At 35.9% G+C, this 17,275-nt stretch overlaps 1 protein-coding gene across 2 annotated transcripts in view; it reads left to right on the top strand.

Annotated features, from left to right (window-relative positions):
- The window catches only part of capu (formin protein cappuccino), a 380,358-nt gene that overhangs the window by 272,250 nt on the left and 90,833 nt on the right, over nt 1-17,275 (top strand). For both annotated transcript variants that reach the window (XM_089093489.1, XM_089093490.1), the window contains one exon: nt 14,826-15,004. In XM_089093489.1, the coding sequence (XP_088949615.1) occupies nt 14,826-15,004 (179 nt within the window). The remainder of the gene's footprint in view (nt 1-14,825; nt 15,005-17,275) is intronic.

Raw genomic sequence — 17,275 nt, forward strand, 5'->3', positions numbered from 1 at the left:
ATAAAAGATCATATCACCTTTCTGGTCCGTTGTTAAGTTTAATGGATAATAAATATCCGTTGCCAAAATATTATGAGGCATTGACCGGATTCCAAAGTTGTTTTTTTTTTGTACCTGAATATACCCAGGGGCTTTGGAGCATAACTTATATAATGAAAGATCTTAAGCCGAACTGGCCAGCCATGAAAAAAAACCAACAAAGACAAAAATATCTAAAAAAAACAAAACAAACGAGACTGTGGCCAGTGGAGATAAAATAAAAACAACACAAAAAAAACAACGCGTATATTTCGCCTTTATACAAAAAAGGCTTATTCATCACGAAAGACACAAAAAAAAACCCAAAAAAAAACAAGATAACCAAACAACCCAATAAAACCACCACCAAAAAAAAAACAAAAATTTCAAAACGGCGCAAAAAGAAACCCGGCGGGAAAAGATTCGAAAATAGATTTCATAAAGTGAGGCCCCCAGAGTAACTGAGATCCTATTAAACTTCATTTAATAGGATGTTGGTCACCAGTTCTTTTTACAGTTACTCTGGTGTCCAAAATTAATTAAATTTATTTTAGCATCTGGTCTCGACGGGGTTCATTTTGATCCGAGTTGACATTTTTGTTTTTTTTTTTGGTGGGTGGGTTAGTTTGGTTTAGTTTTATCTTGTTTTTTTTTTGGTTTTTTTTTTGTTTCTTTCGTTCTTTATAACCCGTTGTTGTATACATTCGAAAAATACCCGGTGTTTTGTTTGTGTTTTTTTTATTTTATCTCCACAGGCCACAGTCTCGTTTGTTTTTTTTTTTTTTTTTTTTTTAGAGATTTTTCTCTTTGTTGGTTTTTTAACTTATATAATGAAAATTTTCTTACTTTGTCGTCCCCAAAATTATTAATTATCACGTCCCAATTAATTACTTCTAATTCCTCGCGTTCTAGAATTAATTACATTTGGTCTACTAACTTTTATTTTCAAGGAACGGTGATGAAGGTATGAAAAAAACAGAAATTTTGGATTCAATTTGCCTATAATTACTGCCAACTACACCTACTTCATTAAAAAAAAATTGAATATTACAAAATGATTTTATTCACGGAATAAACGTTATATTATATATTTGAAATTTTGCACCCCTAAAATTTTGGCCGTGGGGCAATTGCCTCTGCCCCCATTTTGCATTTTCTGCTAGATTTAAGTTGGAGTGAATTTTCCATAGGAAGAATTTTTCGTGACGGTGGGATTTTCCTGGTAAAATTTATAGCGGAGAGAGGGTCCCGATTTCCCGGCATGATTTTGAGAACAATCGGAAATAATATAAAAAAAGTTTTTTAACTGAAAGTAAGGAGCAACATTTTATATATAAATTTATAAATTTGAAGTGGCTAGTAAAACCTTATTCAATCATTAAGAGTTGTCATGAAATAAAACTAAATGTAGTAATAAAGGCTACCCAATTTTATTATATTATTTAGTCTTATTTTGAACTCCTCTTCTTCTGTGGATGTTTATCAAGATCCTTACGATATGACTTAACTTCAGTACATGACAGGCTGTTTAACTGTGTTTCAGAAAAAGCACTCATTAGCCACAACGAATCTTGGCAGCAGTAGCAGCACAAAATAATTGTACTTGTGGGCTGGAGTAACCTGGCCTTTTTGAAACTAGAAATAATACTAATATTCACTAATACTAATAATACTAATATTATTTTTTTTAGTTAATAAAAATAAAACTAAAAAAAATAGAAACCAATGAGTAAAGTGCTCCTTTGATAAACTTTGTTTTAAGTTGTATCAAAGCCCATTTTTTCCTACATATTAATTAAAAAAACTTTTTCCAAAAAATAAGTTTTTCGAAGAAAGGTAAAAAACTCCATTAAACAAAAAATAAGCAAAAATAAAATCAAATAATCTACCAAGCGTGAAACTACCACAAATCAGCATAGACAAATAAAGGAAACCCAAAACGAACAGAAATTACAATAAATAACCGAGTCAAAATCATAACGAGCAGAAATTATCATAAGTTGGGTTCAAAAACCCTATACCTTTCCAAGGCCAGAACAAAATTTGCACTTTACTGAAAAAATATAAATGTTTTTAATTTTATAACTTTAATAAATCAGATAATATTAACATTTTGATTACTAAATATCAGTATATATATATATTAAACTGACAATGCACATTCATTTGTATTTTTTCTAATACAAATGAAATAATACTTATAAATATAATACAGTATAAAATAATGCTTTAAATCTTTTCGTTTTTTAACACTTTATAGTTTGGCCTTCTATTTCTATGCTGGAGAAAAATTTTCAGCAATTTTTGACAACATACACCCTTTTAAAAATCTGGACACAAATAGTACTGTTTAATTTAGTTTCATACCTCCTCTAGTTGACCTAAAATAAAAAACTGGATACCATTCGCAAAAAAATCTGTTTACTTTCTTTGATAGCTTGAATACACTTACGCTATTTTGATTTGGTTAAATTTTAAGAGAAGAAATGGGAGGGTTGGCGTGGGAGGATGGGCGTGGGAGGGTAGGAGTGGAAGCGGGTTTAGTTGCCCAGAAGTGGAAGGGGGATTAGTTGAGCAGAAGTAGCCCCAAAAGTTTGAACATAATACCCTCAGTCGTTCTTGGGATACTGCTGAGATGCCTTATTGGGAATTAGCATTAACACAGTGTATTTTGATTTAATCTTAAGGCAACAATTAGTTTTTAAGCATAATGGGCAAATGGGAGGGTGGGCATGGGGTGGGGGGGGGGTGGGAGTGGAAGGGGGATTAATTGCCCTCCAATCACTTTCGACTATTAAAAGGGCATCAGCCCTTTCTATTTTCAATCGAATGAGCCCTTTTCGAAGTTCCCACGACAACTCCTTCGATACGAAGTGCCCTGGTCTAAACAACAACAACAACAAAAATACATTATACCCACATCGATCTTCACTATAAAATGTCAAGCCTTCCAATCACTTTCGACTATTAAAAAGGGCACTAGGCCTTTCGATTTCCAATCGAATGAGCCCTTTTGGAAACGACAACGTTTTCTATAAACACCTTATATGCCCCAGGGCATAAATTACAAATCTTACCCTAAGGTCTGTTAGGGTGGTTGTCATACTCCAAGACCGAATTTCCAGAACTTTCAACTACGTTAAACAAAATGGCTATCTCAAAATTTTGATTAGATGTGTTTGGGGAAATGGTGGGCGTGAGAGGGGTGGTAGTCGCTCTCCAATCCCTTTCAACTATTAAAAACGGCACTAGCCCTTTCAATTTCCAATCAAATGAGCCCTTTTGAAGTTTCTACACAAAACTTTCAATAAAAATCTTATATGCCCCCAGGGAATAAATTAAAACCCTTGTTCTGAATGCTGGGGGGGGTGTCATTATCAAAGACCTAATGTCCAGCACTTTCTATTACGTTAAACAAAATGGGTATCTGAAAATTTTTATTGGATATATTTGGAGGAGTGGCGGGCGTGAAAGGGAGTCTAGTTACCCTCCAATCACTTTTGACTATTACAAAGGGCACTAGCCCTCTCAATTTCGAATTGAATGAGCCCCTTTGAAGTTTTACGACAACTCTATGTATAAAAACCTTATATGCCCTCAGGGCAGAACTTACAACCTATACCCCTGGGGCTCTGGGGGGGTTTGTCATCCTTAAATACATAATTTCCAAAGTATTCATCAGCGCGGAGAAAAATCGCTGTCTCTAAACTTTGATTGCATGTGTTTAGAATAAGGGTGCGGATGAGAGGGGGGTTAATTATTCTTCGCTCAAACTTCACTATTAAAAAGTGCAATTCTAATTCTAAATCAAATGAGCCCTTTTTGAAATTTCTATAACAACTTTCTATATAAACTTTATATGCCCCCAGGGCATAACAGACATCCCTTGCACTGAGTGCTCTGAGGGGGTTATCATCCTAAAAGACCTAATTTCAAGAACTTTCAACTACGCTGAACAAAATGCATATCTCAAAATTTTGATTAGATGTGTTTGGGAAAATGGTAGGCGTGAGAGGGATGTTAGTCGCTCTCCAATCACTTTCGACTATTAAAAAAGGCACTAGCCCTTTCAATTTGCAATTGAATGAGCCTTTTTGATGTTTCTACGACAACGATTTTAATATAAACCTTCTATGTCCCAAGAGACGAACTTACAACCCTTGACCTGGGGACGGTAGGGGGACGGGTTGTCTTCCTTAAAGACCTAATTTCCAAAACTGTCAACTACGTTGAATAAAATGGCTATCTAAAATATTGATTAGATGTGTTTGGAGTAAAGATGGGCGTGAGAGGGGGGTTAGTTGCCCTCAAATCACTTTTGACTATTAAAAAGGGCACTAGTCCTGTGAATTTCCAATCGAATGAGCCCTTTTCCAAGTTTCTACGACAGATTTCAATGAAAAACTTATATGCCCCCAGGGCATAACTTATAACCCTTGCCCTGAAGACTGTGGGGGGAGTGTCCTGCTCAAAGGTATAATTTCCTGAACTTTGAACTGCGTGGTACAAAATGGCTATCTCAAAAATCTTTATTGGATGTGTTTGGGGAAATGGTGGGCGTGGAAGGGGTTTTAGTTGCATTCCGATCACTTTCGACTGTTAAAAAGGACACTAGCCATTTCAATGTTCAATCGAATGAGCCCTTTTTGAAGTTTCTACGACAACGCGTTATATAAAAACCTTGTATGCTCCCAGGGCATAATTTACAACCCTTGCCCTGAGGGCTGTGGGGGGGGCGGGCGCGTGTCAGCTTGAAAGGAAAAAGGTCTGAAACTAAAAACTAAGTTAAATATAATGACTATCTCAAAGATTTGATTAGATGTTTAGGGAAAAATTGGACGTGAGAGGCGGTTTAGTTTCCCTGCTATCACTTTTAACTACCGAAAAGGACACAAGCTCTTTGAATTTCTAATCGAAAGATCTTTCTTTAACGTATATACGATAATGCCTTCTATAAAAAAAAACTTATATGCCCCAAGGGCATAACTTAAAAACTTTGCCTTAAGGACTGTGGGGGACTGTCCTAGTCAAAAACATAATTTCTATCGGGAAATAAACTACCCTGAACAAAATGGCTCTCTCAAAATTTTGATTGGATGTGTTTCGGGAAATAGTGGGCGTGGAAGGGGTGTTAGTTGCCTTCCAATCACTTTCGACTATTAAAAACGACACAAGCCACTCCAATTTAAAATTGAATGACCCCTTTTCGAAGATTCTACGACAACTTCTTCGATACGAAGTGCCCTTCTCTAAAGGAAAAAATTAATAAATAATACATTGTACCAACATCGTTCTTATATGCCCCAGGGCTTAACTTAAAACCCTTTCCCTGAGGGTTGTGGGGGAGTATCCTCCTCTTTACTTAGTCCCCGTTTCTTGTCTCGTTCTCGAGTGTCCCCGTTCTTTACTTAGGCAGTACAATTGCGCTGCCTATGGTTTATAAAACAACTTTCTATATAAACCTTATATGCCCCCATGGCATAGCTTACAACCCTTGCACTGAGGGCTCTGAGGGGGTTATCATCCTAAAAGATCTAATTTCCAGAACGTTCAACTACGTTGAACAAAATGGATAATGGTGGGCGTGGGAGTTCAATAAAAACTTTATATACCCCAGGGCATAACTTACAACCCTTGCCCTGAGGGCTTTGGGGGGGAGGGGTTGTCCTCCTTAAAGACCTAATTTCCAAAACTTTTAACTACGTTGAATAAAATGGCTATCTAAAAATTTTGATTGGATGTGTTTTGGGAAAAGGTGGGCATGAGAGGGGGATTAGTTGTCCTCAAATTACTTTCGACTATTAAAAAGGGTACTAGCCCTTTGAATTTCAATTAAAATGAGCCCTTTTTCAAGTTTCTACGACAAAGATTTCAATAAAAACCTTATATGCCCCCAAGGTATAACTTATAATCCTTGCCCTGAGGATTGCGGGGGAGTGTCCTCCTCAAAAATATGTTTTCTGTCTGGAAATCAACTTCGCTGAACAAAATGGCTATCCCAAAATTTTTATTGGATGTGTTTGGGGGAATGAGTGGCGTAAGGGGGGACTAGTTGCCCTCCCATCACTTTCGACTATTAAAAAGAGCACTAGCCCTTTGAATTTCCAATCGAATGAGCTTTTTTTGAAGTTTCTACGACAACGCCTTCTTTAAAAACCTTATATGCCCCCAGGATATAACTTAACACCTTTGCCCTGAGGGCTGTGGGGGAGTGTCCTCCTGAAAAACATATTTGCTATCTGGATATCAACTACGCTGAACAAAATGGCTGTCTCAAAATTTTATTGGATGTGTTTGGGAGAATGATGGGCGTGGGGCAGGGGGGGGGGGGGTTAGTTGCCCACCAATCACTTTCAACTATTAAAAAGGGAACTAGCCCTTTGAATTTCCAATCGAAAGAGTTTGAAGTTTCTACGACAACGCCTTCTATAAAAGCCTTATATGCCCCAGGGCATAACTTAAAACCCTTGCCCTCAGGGTTTTGGGGAGTTTCTTCCTCAAAAACATATTTTCTATCTGGAAATCAACTACGCTGGACAAAATGGCTATCTAAAAAGTTTGATTGGATGTGTTTGGGGGAATGATGGGCGTGGGGGGGGGGGGCAAGTTGCCCTAAAATCACTTCCGACTATTAAAAAGGGTGCTAGCCCTTTGAATTTCCAATCGAATGAGCCCATTTTGAAGTTTCTACGACAACCCCTTCTATAAAAACCTTTTATGCCCCTTGGGCATAACTTAAAACCCTTGCCCTGAGGGTTGTGGGGTAGTGTCCTCTTCAAAAATATATTTTCTATCTGAAAATGAACTACGCTGAACAAAATAGCTATCTCAAAATTTTGATTGCTTGCGTTTGGGGGAATGATGGGCGTTGGGGGGGGGGGTGAGATGCCCGCCAATCAGATTTGACTATTAAAAGGGGCACTATAACGCTCAATTTACAGTTAAATGAGTCCGTTTTGAAGTTTTTAGGACGACCCCTTCCATATGAAATGCCCTGGTCTAAAGGAAAAAAACAATAGGTAATACATTATGCCAACATCTTTCTGATATGCCCTCAGGGCATAACTTAAAACCCTTGCCCTGAGGGTTGTGGGGGAGTTTCCTCCTCAAAATATATTTTCTATCTGGAAATCAACTAAGCTGAACAAAATGTCTATCTCAAAACTTTGATTGGATGTATTTGGGGGAATGATGGGCGTGGGGGGGCTAGTTGCCCTCCAATCACTTTCGACTATTAAAAAGGGCACTAGCCACTCCAATTTCTAATCGAATGAGCCTTTTTCGAAGTTTCTACGACAACTCCTTCGATACGAAGTGCCCGGGTATGGAGAAAAAAAAACAGATTGTGCCCACATCGTTCTTTACATAAGCGCTGCCTATGATTAGAAGAATCCCCCTAAGCCTTTTAAAATTCTCCCTAGGTAATTTTGTAATATATGTAGACACAACCTATACGAAGATGAACTAAGTAACTACAGCAACCAGTTTTATTCTTTATTTTGTTCTTATTAGGTCTTGCGTCGTAACAGAGACAGAAAAAGAGACAAAAGTTGAAAAAACAATTGAAAAGACGAAAAAATACAAGTATAGACTGGCAATAATTCAACACAGTTTTTTCGGTAAATGTCAATCTCCTTTGGTCCATTATAGGAACAATTTTTTTTTCATCGAAACCAGTGCTGCCATAGATAGTGGTAAAGTACTCTATTCAGTATTGTTGATCAAAGTAGCATTTTCAGTGCTTTTATAAGCACTTTTCGCATACTTTTCACGCAAATTGTTTTTTTTTAATGGTTCTTTCCAAAATATCACCTTTTAGCCTTTTTTGTTTCAAGAGAGCATTTTTAATAATAATTTTCTAAATAAAGAAGAAAACACATAATTCATAAAGTAGCAGATCAAGAGAACAAGAAGTTGGGAATCCACACCCACCGAAAAAGCTTTGTTTTGTAGCTTGAGAGTTTATTTTCGTTTAGTTTATTATTAACTGTTTAATTTTGAGCTGTTTGATTTAATTACAATTTTGTAATCGATGTAGTAAACTGGTATGTAAAACAAAAATTATGTAACTTAATTCCTCAAAATCAATTCTCTTGACCCATAAAACAGTGAGGAACAAGTGACTTATACCTCCTTCGTTCGCGGCAAGCTGGGTTCATTCCAAGCTGGTCACTGAGCAAAATTCGTAAAATTAACCAGCTGATAGGGAAGACCCTAAAATACAAAATAAAGGAATACATTACCTTCATTGATTTCCAACATGTCTTTAACGCTGTCGATGAACGGTCACTAGGGCTAATCCTTCAATCTGCTGGTTTGCTGATGCAACTTGTCAATCTCTTCAAACAGATTTACAATAATAACAAAGGTATTGTCACTGTAAAGGTTCAGCCCTCTTCATCTTTCAAAATTATAAATGTGGTTTGGTAAAGCTATGTTGTTGCACCCAAACTCTTAAACTGCATCCTAGACTATGTTCTCAGTAAAACATTCCTCGTGCAGCTGTTTGGAAGCGATTTTTACCGAAAGAGCTCTGTCAAATGCTGACTTTGCAAATGACGTGCCACTAGTGTGTGAAGTCTTACAGAGCTTAAACTGAAAATGCTGGTTTCTACTGCAGAAAAGCTTGGTGTAAAAGTGAACAGGTTTAAGACAAAAATGATACCTATAGATATTGCACCATACAGCCTGACATATATAGAAATGTGTCGCAAGAATGTTGAGGAAATCAAGAAGTTCATCTATATTAGTTCAATTGTCTGCTAAAATGGAAATTTAGATGCAGACATGAACAAGAACAAGTGCAACAAAGGAGAATTCTGTTCTTGATTGTCGTCTTAGAAAAATATTTCACAGACTCCAATTCAGCCGCCTCGAAAGCACGAATCAACTTTGTCTCAGTAGCTAGCATTATAATGTACATCAGAGCCGTGGACAATCACACACATGCAAATGATGAAGGCGGATGCTATGTAGAAGAAAAACCTGAACAAAATTGAACAAATTAGATGCCTTGACAGGGCACAGAACATGGAGATTCTCCCATCCTTTAATTTGCACCCCCCCTCCCCTATCTAAGCAGTTAAAGTCTGGCCTTTTAAGTTTGTATGGGCATCTACTTCGTCTCTCCACTCAGACACCCTCCCGACTTATTTTCGATATTATCTCAAATGCAAACGGTTAGAAACGCCCAGGAGGAAGACCACGTAAAAGATTGGCAAACTTCATCCGCATTCAAATTGCTACCGGAAAATTTGACCTTATGGAAGCTCCAGTCCTCACCCAAAACAAACCACAGTGAAAACACCTAACGATGTCAATTTGTAGTTCCCTTGCGGCTGGCAACACTGCTTATTAAGAGCTTAAGTCAATCTAGTAAGTCATAACAGACCCAACATGTATTACAGTCCTTGTTACTGTGATTTTTCTTCTTTTGTTCCCTCTTAAGTTTATGCATAACATTTCATTCCAAATCAATAAAGATTAGTCTAAAAAGAATGGATAATTGTAAATATGATGCGGCTGGTAATACTAGAAATCAGTTTGACTGCTCATTTAAAAGTAGAGACAAATTAGAAATTTTTAATGTCAAATCCGTACATCTAGGAAGAAGATGTTTTGATTCTTCTATAGAAATTTCCCAATTCCTAAAAGCTTGTGAATTCCAAACTTTGGCAAAGGTTCTTCTTCTATCTTTAATTTATTGGATAAATTGGCTGAGCAGAAATAATTTGCAATTAGTTTGATTTCTTAAAATTCAAGACAGCGTCACGACAAATGGCCAACCACAAATTAACTACCACGCAGTTATGCCAATAAACAATGACCCGGAACCAAGCGAATAGTGCATGGTTACCATCTAGTTGAGGAGCTTTTAGCGACGTCGGAGCTTTTAGCGATATCGATATATAGCAAAGGTATTTCCGAGTAACCACCTCCACCCGTCAAGATTCTGGCTTTTCATGATTTTGAATAATTTTTGGGCTACGTGAGTGAAACTTTCAGAAATAGGTTTTAAGGCCAAATTTTATTCTAGGAATGTATTTTTAAGGTTCTAGGTGATCATAGTTATCTATACTCTTTGGGAAAACTTAAGGACCGCCACAACTGAAAATGAATTAATATATGGACAAACTAGGATTGCGTTTCATAAAACGAATCAAAACATAAACACAGGATGCTGATGTTGTGCTTCGTGCAACACGCGATAAACATGTTTTTGGAGGCAGTAACTTTGCTCCAGAATAGCACTTTTTGACGGTCTTTGGTTGCACTAAAATTTAGTTCAAATACCAGTCGTTGCAGGAACCCAACCCGTCTACATTGTAGTGAATCCAGATTATCTTAACTGACAAAAGGAAATGACACTTTTCACGCCTAAATGTGCCGAGGGAGGAGATGTGCCTTTCAAAGCCGATTGAAAATTTGTCATCTGTGTAATTTGGGTTCAAAGACACAATGAGCTAAGGGTTGTTGAGTTACTTCTCACCTTCGTGTTGACAATTATAATGTGCAACAAGCAAACAAGTAAAATGGAACAAACAAGTATAATTATTGATTCTGTTCGCGTACTCAAAAATTAATTTGTAGTTGGGATTCGTCAAATCAAATAATAAAGAGGAATTGTTACTACTTAATGAAGAAATTCGTAAGAAGCATAAGGTTTCGGTGTATAATTAGCGTATCTGACTAATTATGTTAAGAAAATGGTTTCACTGCAGATGGTGGCCGCATACAAGTAAAATTACCCAGTTTTGCACCATTGCACCTTATATGGTTTAGAGTTGAGTGATTAAAGTTTGAAGTTAGTTATCTATGGGCGCAAAGGCATGGATGCAGATACACAAGGCATAATATCATTTCCTTTGTCTAGGTGCGCACAGAGGAGGGTAGTGTTGGGGGCAGTGTTGTAAAAGTATTTGAATACTTCCCAAAGTATTTAACAAATAAATTTGGGTACTTGTGTATTATACCGCCAACACTCAAGTTTACGCTGCGTAAAACTTGAGAACAAACCGGTTTTATCTGTCTGTATTAAGAAACAATTAGCTTACGCTCAGTGGAAAACAAGTGGCGGGTGACAGAATACATTGGAATTATATAATTTGGGCTATATATTTGCACATTAGGGGGTGGGGGTTAGGTTATGTAAGCTGATGTGCAAATATATAGCCCAAATTTGATTCCAAAGCATTATATTTCCATCATATTTTGGTATTTTTCATTAGGATTAACCTAACTTCACTTCTTGAGTGTTGGCGGTATAATCCATAAGAAACTAAATTTGAATACATTTTCCCCAAGTATTTTAAAATACTCCTAAAGTGTTTTTTTTTACTATATGAATATGGGAATACTCTTGAATTAAGTGTCTGGCCAATTTTTTCAAGTGAAAATATGAGAAAAGGTGTAAAAGGTGGATCATACGAGTAAAGCAGGCAGTCATATGCGCTGGAATCTACATGGGCTGAAGGGTTCACAATACACCCTTTCCTCCCAAAAATAGGTGTATTGCACGAACAATTTATTAAAAATTGCGCAGATCCGCACATTTAGGGACAGGAGTAATAATCGATATAGAATATAGCATACAGTTTTGTAAGAGTCGAAAAATTCGTTTCCTTTTTATTTTATTATTATTGCTTATGATATACTTCTTTACTGGTGGTGAAAATTGGGAGGAAGGGGAGAGGGTTCCATGTATCACCCTCCCAAGATTCTCCCCCCCCCATAATTTTGAAAAATAGTTTTTTAGTGGGGAGGGGGAGGTATTTGCATTGAAAAATGCATTTTTGGTGTTTTCGTTTAAGGAATTAAAAAAACGGACAAATTTGCATCCCCCATACATTTGAAAAAATGCGTTTTACCCTCTCTAAGCCTTCGTGGCTGGACGCAATCAATGTTTACACACGTTTAGTGACTATTAACGGTAAGGCTTCCATTTAAATCGTATTCAAATGGTTATTGGAACCTATTTTAGAGACAAATGGGAATACATAGCCTAATCCCAAAAGAAGAGAATACTATCAAGTAATTACAGGTACATACAATAGCCTTCTCTCTTTTCGGGATCCTGCCAGAGTGACAATGTTTTATTTCTTCCAATAAACAAATCATGGTTTATCGTTACTGAAAAAAACATTTTTTTAAGTCTTCAAACATTCGGTTTTTCTTGCCATGATCCACTGTAACAGAGAGGGCGTGAGTTTATGCTACTGACGTAAATAAACGAATATACGATGCAATTATTCGAAATATAACTGAGCTCAACAAATGATTTTAAACGTCTAAAACCTTTACTTTTCCTAAAAAAAACTTGAACATGACATAACTTCCTACTCAGTTGATTATATTTTGGAGAATCACGAAGAATATAAACGCAAGGAAAACACGCCTTAGAATCTAGAGGCAGTACGAGCATAGGTTAAACCGGTGCAGGCTACATGGAAATTTACAGCGAAAAATATTTTAGTTGTTGCACCCGAATATTCATTTGTCAATGCTGATAATGTTAGCTTTTAATAATTATGTGGTTGAGTGACTCTACAAATGTCGGTGGAATTACAGTAAGAAAGGCATTTTTGAAAAACTAAGACACTTAGGAGATTAGTTTTCAATCGCCTATTTTGGTGTCTAGTAACGTGGAAGATTTGGTTAGCCCCATAGACTTATTCCGATATGTTTCGCCCCTCCAACTCTGTAATCATAGTAACTTTCGATCTTATGGGGTTTTCGTGCCCCTTAAACCACCCCCTGGACTTATTACCCGAATAGGCGCCAAATAATAAAGAAAAACCAATGGAATAGGCCCCTTCGTGCAGGTTAGCAGTGTTTGTGGTTATTTCAACTCCTGAAAAACACCTGGAAAAAAATCATTGGGAACATTAGCTGGTGGTTTGGAAAAAAGAGCGCCAGAAGCTCGTCGAAACTTATGCTGTTTGTGGTCCCCTATAAACTATACGTTTTTTTGCTAGCTCATAGAACAAACAAGAATTTTTCTGAAAATTAAGTTTCAAGGATGTTGTTTTCAAGAATACACTATACGACTTAAAACAATTGCGTAAGGATACTAAGGAGGATTTTAGGCATAAACCTTAGTGACGAGATGGCATTTCGTCAGTCAGGTATCAAAAGCACGTATATCCATAATTGTAAATTTTCAGAAGAGCAAAAAAACCTCACAACTTTTTTATTTCGCCTCCGATAACCGTAAAACCAAAATGGATTGATACGTATTGATTTACATATCGATCTGTCTCACGGTTATCAGAGGGGAAGTAAAAAAGTTGTGAGGTTGCTCTTCTGAAAATTGACAATTATGGAGATACGTGCTTTTGATACCCGACTGACGAAATGCTACAAAAAAAAAGAAATTAAAAAAGTAGTTTCTTCCAAATTTATTATAAAGGCCAACGTTAAGACTGGAAACAAGGTGAAATTAATATATGTGGGTGCTGCTGCCTCCAATCTCTACCAAAGTTATACTAGTGCTTTATCGTACATTTTAAATGTAAAATATATAGCCGATTGTAGTTGCAACTGATCTATTGACCGATTGCCTTTCATAACGTCTTAACTGAAAATGGTATTGTTGGAAGCAAGTATAAAACTAAAATGAGCTCTTTCATTTTCGATGCTTTTTGATAAAAAGTTATAATTATTTTTATCATATTGCTCTAGCACTGATTCTTGAGCATCGAAGTCCAATTCTTCTGCTGACGGTAATTATGTTGGGTATAATTTCTGCTTGTTTCAAGTTTTAGTGTTGGCCTTTCTTTCGTTTGAATTTTCTTCGCTTTTATTTCTTTTCATTGTGTTCATAATTACAACAAATAGGAGCGGCTGCCACCCCCTCAAATTTCCATTGTCTTTACTAGTATGTTAATCATCCAGCTTTGCTAGACAAAATAGGTATGCACCGATTTTTAGAATGCTCAAGGAGAGAGGCATCTTCAGGGGTATGGACTAGATTCTGATAAGTTGAACGAATAAACATGTAGGTAGCGTTAAAGAGAGGAACCACAGAGAATTGAAAGTCAGAATAAAATTAGTTCATAGTTAAAATTAGCGTCCCACATTGATACAAACACTTAATGAATGAGCCATCCTTGAATTTTGAACATGCCATATGCATTCTATTCAATGGTGAAAGAAATGAAAAGAATGTAGCCAGATATAAATTGTTTTAATTACAAAGAATGTTTTCGAAAATGACACTGTTCTTTCTCTCTTAATCACCTGCTTAATTGTTAGCTCCGCTCTCTTTACAATTTCAGACAACTACTCAAAACATTCATAGATCACTTAAAAAGAGAAAGTGTCGCGAAGTTTTTTTTAGGCAACTTACTGCTGTTACCAGGGTACATGGGGGGGGGAGGGAGGGAAAGGGGATGTGATAAATCTTGCTCTAATACTCCTCCCAACACAATTTAAACGGCTTGTTCCTTTGTGTACGCTATAAAATTATGAGAAACCCCAAAATGTTTTTATTTTTCCGGAATTTTATTGGTCAAGTAAATTTGTTCTGTATATATTTTACACGGTGTGTGCTAACTAAACGGAGTTTAGAAAATATAATTTAAAGTTGGCAGGTCATCAAATCAGGATCTGAAATTGCTATTCTTGTCCTTCCCCTTCTATACGTAACTTTCACAAAATTACAAATTTAAATATTATCATGAAATTCAGTTTTATCTGAAGCAAAAAAAAAAAACTTCAAATGAAATTTGTCCCCTCTTTTTAGAGGGGAATCGTTTGGCAATATGCATAAACTGTTAGAATTTGTTTCATATTAATCATTATTTTAGGCCACTCGCTTGTCAATTGGCTGTTGAGTGAATTGGACGAAGGAAATTATCAAAGACATTCCGTTGTGCAACTGGAAGTTCGACAGCTAATTATTGAGTTCTGTACTATGCTTTTGCATGCTGGCGTCATAAGGCCTGTTGAGGATCCTAACATCAACGGAGTAGATATGAACTTCAAGGTATGGAGCTATGGAGCTGACTGGTTTCTCAAGACCTTGAAATATCTAGTACCTAAAAAATACTTTGGTTAATTTACATTACTCTCAAGATAAAAAAATATTCTGGCTGGTTTTAATGTAGAAACAACATTTAAAAAAATCAACTTTTGTTTTTATTATAGACAGTGAAACTCTAAATTGGAAAATACCCTAAGAGTAAAAAATCTAGCATAGGGCCAACTTGGATCTTTTTTCAGCGATAGAAAAAATAACAACAAGAGGATTAACTTAACAAATTAACAATTAAAATTCAAATTGATTCTTCAAGATCGCCCAAGACCGCTAAACATGGGCCACAGAGTATCAAAACCGATTGATTTGCAGACAAAAAGGGCAGTTCTGGGTAATGTATATAATATCCTGTGTTATCCTATTTCTAGAAAAAGAAATAAGAACATAAAATCATAAAAAATTGAATAATAGAACGCTGATAAATGAAATCCAAGTTTTATATCATACCTTAAGCATATGTATCTACTGAATCTTTATGTTGCATGATTATTGAAACTAAATTCTGGTTATTGATACTAAATTCTAGTTAGGTTTCTCCAGTAAATCAATTTTCATTATCACACGGAATTTTGGCTTATTTTCTTAATTCATTTGTAGGAATTGGGTCCTTTCTGTGGTTCAGAAGGAGTTTAATATAATTTTTTTTTGTAAAAGTTAGAATAAGGATATGCGTTTTTAACTCACTTATAAATTTTGACTGAAACCAGGCACTAACAGGATTTAGGTATAAAAAAAGATCTAAATACCGACCACATTTAAGCGAAATTTTCAAAATACCTGCAATTCTATAAATTTTCTATTAATTCTCTATAAATTCTGATTTTCTATAAATTCATCCTTCCATGACCTTTTGTAAATGTTAGACAAGATATTGTCTGTTCGTATCCATCTCCAAAACATTTGTCAATTAAATAAGCAGTTCCTTAGGCTCGTAAAGAACCTGATTTTTGCGACCGTACACTATGCAAGATTAAAGCCCACCTACGTTTCCAAACCTACCTGGACACCCCCTTTTCTTATATTTGTTCATTTCATGCCTAAAAAAATTCCCCTGTTATACCAAATTTATCACAAATTTTTCACCAACTTGTTTTGTGGAGTTAAAATATGAATGTTGAGAGAGATCGCCTCAAGGTTGCTACTGACAACTTAACAATTATACTGAATTATAAACCGTTTTCTCTAAGATTTTGGTTATGAATTACGGCAACTTTTATTTTTGCTTTCTGTTTTCAATCATTTATCCCATTCCGAGACTTGATGGCAAAACCGTGACATAATACTTTTTCAATTATTTAAAGCTCGTAAAATGATTGTCTTATTATTAGATAGTTTTTATCCTAAGTAAATTTAATTATTTGTTGTTTGGTATTCCTAACAGGTGTCATTACTTATTTCGTGTTGGCTGTTTTTATCCTTTCAAAAGAAAAGAATAAAAAAATGAGTTTGATCCAGCGTCGCTAATTCACTTCCCTAATTTACTCGTTCGAGTGAGACAATTGAAAAAAGTCCCATCAAAAACGTAGTGGAGCCAAAAGTTCTTTTGCTCTCAAGCTGGAACGATTGTTAGGGTGTCCGCGTCTATATGGCGGAACACAACTGTGTGTCTGTGTCTCTTTCTAGCGGAAGTTTCCACATAATAAATTTTAAACAATGAGACAGGACATATATTTTTTATTTAGTTTTAATGTTTCTTCTCACCTGACCTTTCCGTTGAGATGAATTTAATTTAAATGAGCTCAGGCATTTACATTTTATAAGGCTTGATTGATGGATCTCCTTTTTCATGGTACCATATGTCAGCTCTTTTAAACCGATGTCCCATTGCAAAAAGTGACCCCAGTAGCTTCTTGTGAAAATATACTAATGATAAAAGATTTCTTTAATTTTATTTTGTTAGTAAAAGATATGCGTTAAACAGAACAACATATAAGTAAGAAGAATTCCTTTTGACCCCCCCCCCCCCCTCCAGTGTTGAGAATTTCAACAATTGATCCTACGTGTTCTTATATCTCACATAATTCACCTATTTTTTTTTTTACATTTTTTGAATCTCTGAACACATTGCATTTTGTGACCTAGTCATGGAATGGTCCACAGGAAGGATAAATATAAATTACCGTATCATTTGAATGATTTATATTTTCTTAAATACAAATTAAATCCTTCAATATCATCGAATTTTGCCAAATGTCTAAAATTACCATCATCCTAAAACAA

Source organism: Artemia sp. Qi Xiang Cuo, chromosome 8 (genome assembly GCF_049724085.1).
Source record: "Artemia sp. Qi Xiang Cuo chromosome 8, ASM4972408v1, whole genome shotgun sequence".
NCBI lineage: Eukaryota > Metazoa > Arthropoda > Branchiopoda > Anostraca > Artemiidae > Artemia > Artemia sp. Qi Xiang Cuo.